At 39.8% G+C, this 13,194-nt stretch overlaps 1 protein-coding gene across 1 annotated transcript; it reads right to left on the reverse strand.

The window, feature by feature from the left end:
* Positions 1-9,479: 9,479 nt before the first annotated feature.
* LOC148741054 (angiopoietin-related protein 7-like) lies at positions 9,480-11,052 on the reverse strand. The gene is made up of 3 exons (XM_088744740.1): positions 10,913-11,052; positions 10,348-10,722; positions 9,480-9,765 (listed from the first exon to the last, which is right to left on the reverse strand). Exons 1-3 carry the CDS (start codon positions 10,992-10,994, stop codon positions 9,530-9,532), a joined length of 693 nt encoding a protein of 230 aa, XP_088600866.1. The 5' UTR covers positions 10,995-11,052; the 3' UTR covers positions 9,480-9,529.
* Between the last annotated feature and the right edge of the window lie 2,142 nt (positions 11,053-13,194).

The raw sequence follows: 13,194 nt of genomic DNA on the forward strand, positions 1-13,194 counted from the left end.
GGGACTCACACAGGTATAAAATTTCCCTTCAGTCAGCGCCCTATCCAATTTTTTTCGAAATGAGAACACAACAGCGAATAAAGGAAAGGATGTTCCATGCTTTTCTGAAATTTTAGCCTTTCAGATTACCTCAATCCAGCTTCCAATTCCGTTGCACTCTGCGGCAGCATTTTCTCCCTCAGGTGAATGTTTTGCTGTTAACAACACTGTTGGTTTTTTTCTGTATTTCCACTTGAAACTTACGTTCTTCAAATATGAATCACAGAATTTATTGCTATATGATAAGCTGGATCCTTCGCGTATTTTGAGTGGTTCCTACTTATGATCTAGTGGCAGTCAGACGCATAAATGACTTTACGATTCACAACATTTTTTTCTTATTGTTAAAAAAAAAAAAAAAAAAAAAAAATTAGGCTCACGCTGGCGTGAACCTGTATAGTAATAGGGACCTTAAGCAAACCGCGACGGTAACGGCATCAAGAAAGTGTCAGAACAAAAGATCTGATTGGCAGGATAATGGCTCAGCAAGTGCATTTTAAAACTTTGTGTATTTCGCAGCCGTGCTTATGTCAAACAACAACGTGAAATCACGAAAAATTTCCGTTGTCTGTGAATGGAAAGTTTAAATTGGAGCTCAACCCCACTCACATCCGTGTGCTGAGGTTGAGGTGGGGTACCGCAAGAGACAGTAAGCACATCCAGCCATTCACGAAATTCTTACTATAAATTTTAATTCATTTCAAATCGAAGTTTTCTTCGCAGTTGTCGTCCTGACTGCTTAAGGTCCCTACTACATCACAGAAAACGTCAGAGTGTGTTAAGAATATCCGTGACACATCTGGCTGCGCCTCGGAGCCGCTTGTTTGTTTCTCTTACCAAGTTTTAATATGACGTCATCTGAGATATATTATTAAACAGACACAAGGCAACATGGAATCTGTTTGTTTAGACCTTGTAATAAGATAATTGTAAGTTATTTTCCCGCGGGGATCAGTTGAATTAATTGTCGCAGCCTTAAGCTGATTTGAAAGAATAGATTGTTAGACTGCGTAATGTTATGATATGCTTCGGTTGTGATAGCAGTGTGCGAGGATTCTAACTTTTGAAGAATGGCAAGTTTAAATGTTATATCTATATATATCACTTTCCCATTTTTTAATTATGGTTATCACGCCCTGCGTTGACGGAGCTCTCAATCACAAATACATTTTAACTTTGCGTTTGTGTTCTTGTTTCTCTGCTGAGAAACAGTATCCACTTTTTTAGAACTTAAAGCTTCTGATCATTGAATTTTTCGGGATTGTAAAGTTGATTTTTTCAATTTACTTTTATTTGTTTTTCAACCAACAGATGTCATTGTCAGGTTTGATTCTCTTGGTTTCCATAAGAACATCCCTCTTGGCACTTGCCAAGTAAAATGAGAAACGTGGAGGAGGATGGTGTTACCAAGAAAATTTTCCCGTTATGTCAACGGTCATTGCCCAAGCCCTGTCTCTAATTTAAGTTCTGGCCAATCGGACGCTATTTTCCTGCACTTAATTTCGGATTCCTAACACCAGGCATTGATGATAACTGTGATGTTTTCGAAATAGGTTGTAAAATCCTTGCGCTAGTTTTGGCGATGATAGTTTGATCGCTGACATCTCTTTCATCTGAACAGACACCAACGCCCGAATACACTGAAGGTCAGAAAATGTTGTATTAGTTTCAGTTCTCTCAGTAGCTGCTGTTGCCTATGTCCTTTGAACGGTTGAAGGAAAGCCTTAGAGGGAAAGAACAGACAAATTGAAGCAATATTTTATCTCTTTGTAAAACTTAGTTCATTAGTTGGAGTTTCGGCAATGACACTTTTCTCCTATCTCCGCTCTTACACGGCAAACGTAAGTACAATTATTGTTCGAGTTAAGATTTCAAGTGATTTGAAACTAATTGCGTCTCTTTGTACTCTAGGTGAATAATTATTTTGTTTGTTTGTTTCATATACTCTTAAAGAAGGTGTTAAATTTCTTCTGGAAATTTTTCCACGATTTAACCCTTTGCACCATAACATGTTTATCCTACACTGGGCTCAGTCTATAGATTTTCTATAATATTGACTTTGGAAATTTTTATTCGTCCATCGAGAGTTTTTCCAAAAAGCGGTTGCTTCCTTCATTCTCATGACCTCGAAGTTTTATTTATCTATTTTTTTTTACAATAACTGTGGAAATTCTCGTGCCCTCGTTAGTCGAGAATTAAGGTCACGGCGGTTATCGACGATAAAAATGAATAACGTAACTTATTACACGACTCAGGCCGTCAGAGGGCCAATAACTAAAATCAACCAATCAAAATTCTCTATTGCCGGTCAATATTCTCTCAGTATTGGACCGGGCACTGTCCCGAATGGTCTCGAATAATACCGCACTTGTGTCCCTTTGAACTTCAGTCGTATAATAAATCTCTTATTAACCAAGCTTGCTCGGGAACGTACTGGAAGAATATCGGCCCTCGGTCTTTTTTGTACGGACCTCGCTGCGCTCGGTCCGTACTGTCAAGACCTCGGGCCGATCTTCTCCCAGTACGGCCCTCGCCCTTGGTTAATAAGATATATATATATCTTATATATATATATCTTATATATCTTATATATGCTCGCTAGTGTACTCTAGTTTGAGCACTCTGGCATGGCTTAGACGATACCACAAAGGTTGGATCGTTTGGGGTGACCATATTGGTTCTCCTCCATCCTAGCATTAGCACTGCACTGATGAGGCCCAGAAGGCCGAAACAGTTAAAAGCTTCTCGGCCTTTTAGCCTATGAAAATCAGGATTCTCTTTGTTCTTTCAGTTTTGATAATGGATAGCCAGGAGAGCCAATTTAATGAGCAGTTCGCCAGTACCACCGACGGAACCTGGGCAACAGCGTCCGAGCTTGATGTCCCGGAGGCCTTAAAACTCCTTGAAAACAGTGGTGTGCGTTTTAGAGGCGTACCATTTATGGGCTCAGGGCAAACCAAGATCATCAAAGACCGGTCAGTGTATTTTTCCGTGGATACCTTGGTTACCTCCCAGACTATTTTGGAGAGCTTTGATGCCGCTGGCATTGACATTGATTCAATCGCCACAATCCAGAAGAAAAGTTCGAACAAGTCCTGGGTAGTCTCTTTTGTATCGCGAGCGGCGAAGGAGGCTGCTCTTGAAACCCCATACGTTGAGATCGAGGGGCTGAAAATCTTTCTTGGCGACTGCGAGAACCGTCTTGCAATTGTGAAAATATATGAGGCGCCAGCGGAGCTGCCGGATACGGCCTTAATTGGCCGCCTTAGCCACTATGGCCGTGTCCTCAGCTTCCGCCGTGATCTAATCGCGCAACATATCGAAAACGGAGTGCGAACGGCCAGAATGAATATCGCCCACAAGATCCCAAATACTATCCGCGTGGCCGGTGAGACGATACGTATCTGGTACCCGAACCAGCCTAAATCGTGTAGAAACTGCGGTGATGAGAGCCATTTGGCCAGGGAATGCTCAACAGTTCGTTGCTTTAACTGTGAGCGCCCTGGCCACCGTTCCGAAGATTGCGAGGAAGGGGCTAAATGTTCAGTTTGTTTGTCAGACGAACATCTCATTGACAGCTGCCCTTTCGTTCTCTTCAGCGCAAATATTGATGCCGGTGCGAAGGTAGAGAAAACGGAGGAACAGAAGAAAATGGAGCGGGATGAACGACTGAAACGCATGAAGGAAAAACGCGAAAAGGAAGACAAACGTAAACAGGACGAAGAGCGAAAGAAGCAAACGAAGGAAGAAAGGAAACAGCCCCCTGAGGGACGCGACGAGCGACAAAAGGACTCAGAAAGAAAAGACGAGCGAAGGGATGAACGGCGGGATGAGCGAAGAGATGAACGGCGAGACGAGCGAGGGGATGAACGGCGAGATGAGCGAGGGAACGAACGGCGAGGTGACCGAAAGAATGATCGAAGAGATGAGCGGGAAGAGAGAAGAGGCGACCGTGACCGCTATCGCAAGCGCGATGACCGAGACAGATCTTCTCGCCGCGATTATTCAGATACTGATAGCGACGACGGGTGGGAAAGAGTCAGGAGAAGGCGGTACAGACATTAATTTACCTATTAATTTGCTTATCTATTTATTAACCAAACTCGATGAGTAAGCTTAAAATAATTTCTCTAAATGTGCGAGGACTCGGGTCTTCTAGAAAAAGTAGGAAAATTATTCAAGAATTAAATTATTCAAAGTGTGACATATTCTTTTTACAAGAGACACATGTCTCATGTAAAAAACAAGCGGAGGAATTCGAAACACTCTGGCGCGGCAAATGTCTGTGGTCCTTCGGGACTGGCAGGTCTGCCGGTGTTGCCATCCTCTTTTCTCTAAACTTCCCAGGCAGAATTATCCGTTTTTTGACCGATTCCGAAGGAAGAATATTGAGCTTACTCATTGACTACTATAATTCTAAACTAAATTTAGTAAACATTTACTCTCCCAATACTATTTCGGATCGTAAAAGTTTTTTCTCTTGTCTGCACAATTACTTTCTCCCCCAAGGGGATCTAGTGATCGGGGGAGACTTTAATTGTGTAGACAATGTCCTAGATAAATTAAATTGTTCCGCCATCCTATTGTCTGATCAAAAACTTCTCCGATCCCTTTGTGCTGACTTCTCACTTACAGACATTTGGCGCAAAAACAACCCGCGCAAAGTAACTTTCACCTGGTCTAACAAAGACCATACCCAGGCATCTAGAATTGACCGCTTTCTCGTCGCTAAAGGCTTAACCCTAGTAACGAAATGTAATATTCTTCCATGCGTATACGACCTATCCGATCATGACTTTGTAAAAATTGAACTAACGACTAACCCTTCTAATCATGGTCCTGGAATTTGGAAGTTCAACAGCTCTTTACTCTCAGATGTAGAATTTAAAAACATTATGTCAAAATCGATTAACAACTTTAAGCTTAAAATCCCCGAATTCGCCTCCCTCCGCGAGTGGTGGGATGCTCTAAAAATTGAAATCCGCAAAACAAGTATTTCATACTGTATCCGTAAACAGAGAACAGCAAATGCCAAAAGAATCCTAATTACTAAGCAATTAACCCATGCTAAAAACGCTTTACATTCTAATCGCTTAAATAACCCAGGTGTAATTAGCGATTTGGAAAGCCAATTGTCCTCTCTAATCTCGAAAGAAGCCGAAGGAGCTAAAGTCCGCTCCCGAGCACAATGGTTCGAAGAAGGCGAGAAACCAACACGCTATTTCTTCCGTCTGGAGAAAAAACGAGCTGACATGAATAGTTTTGAATCTTTTTTTGACGAGAACGGTGTTCTCAGGAATTCTCAAAATGATCTTGAAAGAATTTTAACCAATTTCTACAAGAATTTATTCACCAAAGATCCTCTTGATATGCGAATTCAAACTGAAATAATTGACGACCTCGAATTTTCACTGACTGATTATGAGCGCAATCTATGTGAAGGCCCTTTTTCTAATAAAGAATTACTTACTGCATTGGAAGGCCTTCAGACCGGCAAGTCACCCGGTTCTGATGGTCTCCCAACAGAATTTTACTCGTGTTTTTGGAACGATTTGAGCGAATCTCTCCTTTCTGTTTTGAACGAGGCCTTTCTTGCTGGCTCCCTCGCGGATAGCCAGTACGAGGGCCTCCTACGACTCATCCACAAAAAAGATGATCGACGCCTCGCAAAAAATTGGCGCCCAATTTCCTTGTTAAACACTGACTACAAGTTAGCATCTAAAATCATCACTGAACGATTGAAAAAAGTCATGAACTCCATCGTGCATTCAGACCAAACGTGCGGCGTGGTCGGCCGCACTATCTTCTCAAATTTGGCCTTACTTCGTGATGCCCTTGACATGATTGACAAAACTAATGAACCAGGTATTCTCATTTCCTTAGATCAAGAAAAAGCTTTTGACCGAGTTGACCACGAATTCATGATGAGAGTATTGCGTAAATTTGGTTTCGGCCCCTCCTTTTGTGGGTGGGTCGAACTATTTTATTCTAAAGCCTTCTCTAGAATCATTGTTAATGGCTCCCTGTCCCCCCCTGTCCACTTAAGAAGAGGGGTGAGACAGGGATGCCCATTATCTCCTCTCCTTTATGTGCTAGTTTCAGAAGTATTATCAACGCAAATCCGTAATTGTAAAGATATTGAAGGTTTCCTGCTCCCCGGAGCAGGGAGCCTTCAATATAAAATATCCCAGTACGCTGACGATGCTACTTGCATCTTAAAATCCGAAAGGTCTCTTTCTTCACTTCTCCGAGTCGTATCAAAATTTGAACAAGGATCTGGCGCTAAACTGAACACGTCCAAATCTGAAGCAATGTGGTTAGGAAAATGGCGAACTAGAATTGAATCTCCCTATGGCCTCAAATGGGTCACTAAAATGAGAGTGCTTGGTGTTTACTTCTCAAACGGCCTCGTCAATGTCGACGACGACAATTGGCGGGCCAAATTAGACAAACTAAGTTCGGTTCTAAATCTTTGGAAACAAAGAGACCTGTCTTTTATCGGTAGAACCTTAATTGTAAACACTTTAGGCGCAAGCCGTTTATGGCACGTTGCTAAAGTCATCCCCCCACCCCGTTGGGTGCACGATAGCTTTAAGTCGATCATTTGGCCTTTTATCTGGAAAGGGAAAATGGAAAATGTAAGTCGCGATCGCTGTTGTGCGCCCCCATCCTCTGGGGGCCTCAACGTCGTTAATTTTAAAGCTAAGTGCGCTAGCCTGCGCCTTTCTGTTTTTTCCAGTTTAAGAGATGACTTTGGCACATCCAAATGGCATTACCTAGCTCGATATTTTTTAGGACATAAGCTAACTATTCTAGATCCCCGTTTTTCTTTTCCCACAAATTCTGGCCCCTCTTCCTTCCTTCCTTCCAATTACTACCGGCTTTGTTTAGATAATTTCCGTACCTTGCATCAGAAAACTGGTGCCTTACCTGATTTACTCACCAGTAAGAATTTATATCTTTTGTTGCTTGACCCCGTCTGCGTTGCACCCCGGTGCTCCGGTTTTTGGGCGTCTGCTATGGACCGCCCCATCAATCGTTGGGCCTGGGTGTGGCGCAAGTCTCGCCTAAAGCTAATTGAGAACAAGAAGAACGATCTAATTTGGCTATTGATCCATAGAGTGATCCGCGTAAGATATCTCCTAAAGTCTTGGGGATACATCAATAATGACAAATGCGCGATCTGCGGTAAAACAGAAACTATTGAACACTGTTTCTTGGGATGTCCCAGAGTTGTGAAAGTCTGGGACTATTTCTCTCCCCTTTTTCGTGTTCTACTCGACTCCCCCTTCTCTATCTCCCCTACCTCTATCTATTACCCCTTTTCCCTAGACCAATCTACCACCAGTATATCCTTATCTAACTTTCTCAAGGCAACCATCATATATTGGTGTTGGCTTGCCAGAAATAAAGCTACCTTCGAAGGTTCTCTTTTGAGCTCCAACGCGATTATCGACTTAATTAAAAAAGATGTCCAACTCAGAATTCTTAGCAGCGACACTGATACCTTAAGGAATTTTTGGTCTTTTAAAAACGCATTTTGTTCGGCCGATGCTGGTAAACCTGTCTTCTTTCCCTCTCTTGCTCCCCCCTGAACCTTTGTTTGCGCCCCACATGGTCGGGACAAAACTCTTTGTAAATAGTAAATAGAACTTTATAAATAGAAAACTTGTAAATAGAACTTTGTTAGCTCTTACAGGTGGGCGCTTACTCCGGGCTGTTATAGCCCGTGCGCTGTTCGTGCCGCCTGTAAGAGAAAATATCATTAGTTAATTGAGACCTGTAATTACCTAAGTAACTCATAATTTAATTCGAATACTTTAATCAATTAGAATTGTAAATAGATATCATTGACGAAATAAAACTGCCTGGTCTCCAGGCTTTTATATTTTTAAAAAAAAAAAAAGTACTGTCTGCAGTTAGTTATATCTTATATATATATATAGCAAATATATATATATATTTGCTTTCATGTCCAAATTGAGCACTCTATCTAGGATGAGTCATTGCCGTTGCAATTGCGCATGCTCGCTGGTTTACTCTAGTTTGAGCACTCTGGCATGGCTTAGACGATACCACAAAGGTTGGGTCGTTTGGGGTGACCGTCTCGGTTCTCCCCCATCCTAGCATTAGCACTGCACTGATGAGGCCCAGAAGGCCGAAACAGTACTGTCTGCAGTTATATATATATATACTGTTTCGGCCTTCTGGGCCTCATCAGTGCAGTGCTAATGCTAGGATGGGGGAGAACCGAGACGGTCACCCCAAACGACCCAACCTTTGTGGTATCGTCTAAGAGTTTTAAACCTTCTTTATGTCATTTCTTTGATCAATAAGGTTATAGACAACGGAAATTTGTGGTCGATTTGCTGTTTGCAATATAATTTAATCTTAAATGCCAGCTGTAATGCGCCAGAGTTTTCGGAAATTCTCGCACGCGTGTTTTATATATATATATAAAGCAACGTTCTGCCATCCTAGCCATGTCGCAGTGAGAAAGATTCACTTATAATAACGAATGAAAATTTCTGAAATAGGGACAGTGACGAATATCCTAGTTTTACGATCGGTATACTTGGAGAAATTTTGAAGAACTTGACGTGGCGGCAGAAAAAGCGGAGGAAAAAATCTTCATTAGTAGAAAGCCGGTTCTCGGACTGCATAGTTGAAAAAAAAGACGACCCGTAGAAATATTTTTAGAAGCAGAGGGCATAAAGATTAAAAATTAGCTGATGATAACATTTCAGAATAATGAATTCTATTGTCATCCATTATATCGTGGTATTTCACTGAAGAAGTCATCACAGGACACAGATTAAAGCAACAAGAACAGCTCAAACGACAACGCCGCGAATTAACATGACACGCGTGCGAGAATTTCCGAAAACTCTGGCGCATTACAGCTGGCATTTAAGATTAAATTATATTGCAAACAGCAAATCGACCACAAATTTCCGTTGTCTATAACCTTATTGATCAAAGAAATGACATAAAGAAGGTTTAAAACTCTGCATTGAAACCACAAGGCTGCCCTTAAGTTCATTGAACATTGTTGACGTCATTTCTATGATAAATAAGGTTACAGACGACGGAAAATTGTGGTCGATTTGTAAATGAGGTAGAACTCTATACTTTGGCTTTGAACGCATTGGCCATTTACTTGAGTTAAAATATAAAATAATAAAAAATATACCGCAAATAAACTTTACTGTAAACTTTTCAATACAGTTTCGTACATTTCAAATAAGTAATTTTCTGGACAATCCGGCTTGATCTTCGTACGCCAGGGAATTTACTCCAGCCATCCCACCTCATACCTTTATACAATGGAGTAACTTTTTCTACCTATTGAAGGAAAAATTTCCTTTTCAAAAATGTTTATAAGTTGCCCACTTCTATTGGACAACCTTCGCTCGCAATAGTCAGCTAGTACACTGCAAATAGATTTTATTGTAAACTTTTCAATACGATCCCATACATTTTACACAAATTATTTTCTCGGAAAATTCGGCTTGATCTTCATTTCAGCTTTGGTGGCGAGCGGATTGGGGACTGCAGCCCAGCTTTCCCATCTTATACCATTCACTTGGTAATTGCCGTTGAGATTCGAGTAACCACAGTTTGTCGAATCTTTAGGAAACCACCAGGCTCCAAATCTTTTAGTACAGGTTGTGTTGCCTTTATCTATGGTTGAAAATGGGGCCTGGTTATTTCCTTTAAAAGAATCTTTGGCATCTCCTTCAGAAAGAGAGAGAGAAAGGAAAAAATATACACATGTTTATATAATCAATGTAATTTTTTTGTCAAACAAGGAAAGCTTTTAAAGCGAAAACCATTTTTTTATACCGAGGAGAAAAACATCCCAAGATGAAGAAAGCTATCATGAAACACAAACTGCACTGCCGTGGAGATGTCAGCATTTCAAGAGTTTAATGAGGCCCAACGGCCTGAAACTGCTGCAAAAAAAAATGCTCAGACAGAAACTGAAGGAATTGAAAGATTGAATGCCTTTTAAATCCTCATGAATTAAATTGTTCTTTTATTTGTAGTAATCTTTGCACTCCCACGGTCTCATTACCGACTACGTACCATAAAGGTTTTATGATATTAGTTTTCGAGAATTTGGTATTGGATCAACTAGAAATCCTCTACTTGGTATTTTTATTTACTCTCGTCACTTGTCTGCTTCATATTGTAGCAGATATTGAAAGGGGAAATAATATCTTGTTCACTCATGAGAGTAAAAGGGTTATTCATTTCATGGTATAGATATTATTCATAGTAGTTATGACTTGAAAAATAATTTACCTCTAGAGATCCCTCCAATAGTCAAGGAATAATGTTTACATTCCGACTCAACCTCGAAAAAGTCGTATTCGGCGTAAATACGAGTACGTGTAATCTCCAGATCTACTCGAAGCGTGTTGTTTTTTCTCCAAGTAAGGCGGTTCATCTTTTCCAGTCCTAACCAATACTCGCCATTTGGATCTCCGAAGCCATTCTTGTACTTGCACCAGCTTTGATAAAAACTGACGGAGCCGTTCAGTCTCTTGTGGATTACTGTCCATCCTCCTCCAGTTGTGTTCTGGTCACAGTACACATTGAAGGCACCTAGACCATCAGGGTCAATCGTATAGACACCGCTGGTTGTTTTTCCATCCTTGTACAGCTCAGCACAATTAGCTGTGAAACAAAAGATGTCAGTGACGAGTGAAAAGAAAGAAAAACGTAAAAAACGGTAAATAAGTTTCAAATGTAATAACGAACCTCAGTTTAATCTCTTTGGCTTCACGTGCCGTAATAGGAAGAAATCCTAATTTTAAGCAAAAAATAAAACTATCACACGGAAAAATATAACACTGTAAGCACTAACCTTTAAACGATGCCACTTGGCGAGTCAAGGTCAATGCCATAAGCAGCACACAGCAAAGAGAACTTGGTAAAAAGCAAAACATTCTGGGAAAATTAAATTTACCTTACCGTTGATATTCTGAGAGAATCGAAGTTATGATGTCAAAATTGCAACAGCCGAGTACTTTTATATACCACAATGTTTTCCTTTCCTTTAGACAGGAAATTTTTTTGCTCAATGTAAAGCAACTATTTTTGATTCACAGCTGCCAAATCAGGAGTTCAAGTATCTTTTAAGTGACCGAAACTTAGAGAAGTCTTCCGGAAGGCCTAGCGAAGGTAATGATGAAAAGCCGCCCAGTTTCCCCTTTGATCAATTAGTGCCAGATATTCGGGCTTCTTACACACTTACCTAATCGATTCCTTTTTTTCCCTATTTTTAGAAATGGGCGAAAACACCTCCTAAGAACTTCTAATGATCTGCTTAATTCATCCGTTCATTTACAAAAAAAAACATAAACAAAGAAGATAATCAATTCTTTCTTTTTTACCTCAGAATCTGAATTGCATTGCTTAGTAAGGAGGAATCAAAGTTCAACTTGTGAACTGAGGAAAAGTCACTTTTGAGTCAAAAAAGCAAAGCCGGATGTAAACAGGAGAAATCAAACTTCCCTTTTGAATCTTTTTTGAATTTCAACTATTATGTCTTCACTTTTAGATGCCACCTATCCAAATTTAAGATATCTTTTGTTTATGAAGGTGTTTATATATGTGGTGTTCACCATTCTGAAATAAGGTCCAATATTCGTCTCCCATAGTACTGGCTTTACTGATGATTCCTGAAGAAAACCAAAATGAAACAAAAAAAAAACAAGGTTGCGATCTAATACCTGGTAGGTACGATTATCAAAATGAAGTAAAAAGAAACATTTTATTGGTAGACGGATGCGAAACTGATAATCGATAGAATCAAAAACAGTCTCATAACGTATTGATATTTTCTTAAACCCAAAGTCAAAAAGCGAAGAAGCGAATAGTTAATAGTCGTGCTACATAGTAGCATCTTTGCGATTTTCCTTGTGTCACATTTTTATAGTTCCAATGAAAAGTCATTACACTTTTAGCTGTTGAAGCTGATTAATTTTTCAACGATCCTTTCGGAAAAAAAAATTGTGAGTACAGCCTACACACTGTAATGTAAATGTAAAACACCATGCTTTGAGCAGTCTTCTCTAATTCTCTTTCCCGTTTTATCTTTTCTTGTTTACCACGATTAAAAACTTAGCTTAATCACTTTACCGTCCACGCGCGTGACTAGTGTCACAGTTCATTTCCGAATAAAGGATTTCGTCTTAACGGTCTAGTACCAGTCAAAACATATAAACGTTTTTCAGCAATGTCCTATTTGATATGCTTTGATTTGTTTACTTTTTTTTAGAATTTCTCTTTGTTTTTCCTTTTCATTTATAAAATCATTGACGTTTTTATCTATTGAAAAATTTATTATCATTTTGTCTATATCGAGAAAGTGCAAATGGATTAAGTATAAAGTAAGAAATACTGATCTCATTCTGCAATCGGTAAGAAATGAAGTAGCAATAAACAACTTTTCTTCAAGGAAAAAAAGAACAAAAGAAGTTCTCTTGTCTGTCTGTGTGGGAGGCGGTAAAGTGTAAATCCCGTACTAAAATAACAAAAATTAAAGGTTTCCTTATCTTTAATCGTGGGAGACGTGCTTATTTACTCTGAAAACTTGAATTTGGTCACAATTAAGGACAGTTTGGTGATGCAATCACTTAAAACGATTTTACCGACTAATAAGGATTAATCTTGCACTGAGATCACGTCTTCATGTTTATCCAGAGAAACAAGAGACAAGCACAGACCGTGAGTAATTGAGTCTAGTTATACGTACGTAATGTCTACCAAATTGTTATCAGAGGGAAGCATTATCAAAGATAACTGTTAAAATCATAATATTCCTCGAAAGAAAACTTATTCAGAGGTCTCATTATTAAGCAGTCCTGACATCAGATTCGAAAACGTTACGTTTTACCACAAAAATGCTCCAATTAATTTCTTAGTGTCTCTAGGAAACTTTTAGACTTCCAGGAAGGATGTTTTACCGTCAAAGAAGTACTCATTAGCAGGATGTTTTCGATATGTCGCTGTATTACTCTTTCGAATTTTGTATCTGCTTCATAGTGATCTCTCACTACCCAAGGAAATTAACTAACAAGCTGTCTTGTAATAAAGCCTTTGTTGAACAGTATATCACGCAGAGCTCCGTCATCGTTGTTTCAG

Source organism: Stylophora pistillata, chromosome 1 (genome assembly GCF_964205215.1).
Source record: "Stylophora pistillata chromosome 1, jaStyPist1.2, whole genome shotgun sequence".
NCBI classification, from domain to species: domain Eukaryota; kingdom Metazoa; phylum Cnidaria; class Anthozoa; order Scleractinia; family Pocilloporidae; genus Stylophora; species Stylophora pistillata.

Excerpts from the sequence above, each read along its gene's own strand:
- LOC148741054 (XM_088744740.1), bottom strand. The coding sequence starts at position 10,994 with ATGTTTTGCTTTTTACCAAGTTCTCTTTGCTGTGTGCTGCTTATGGCA. Across the intron at positions 10,723-10,912 it reads CCAAGTGGCATCGTTTAAAG|CTAATTGTGCTGAGCTGTAC; the intron begins GTTAGTGCTTAC and ends TTTGTTTCACAG. Across the intron at positions 9,766-10,347 it reads TATTGGAGGGATCTCTAGAG|ATTCTTTTAAAGGAAATAAC; the intron begins GTAAATTATTTT and ends GAGATGCCAAAG.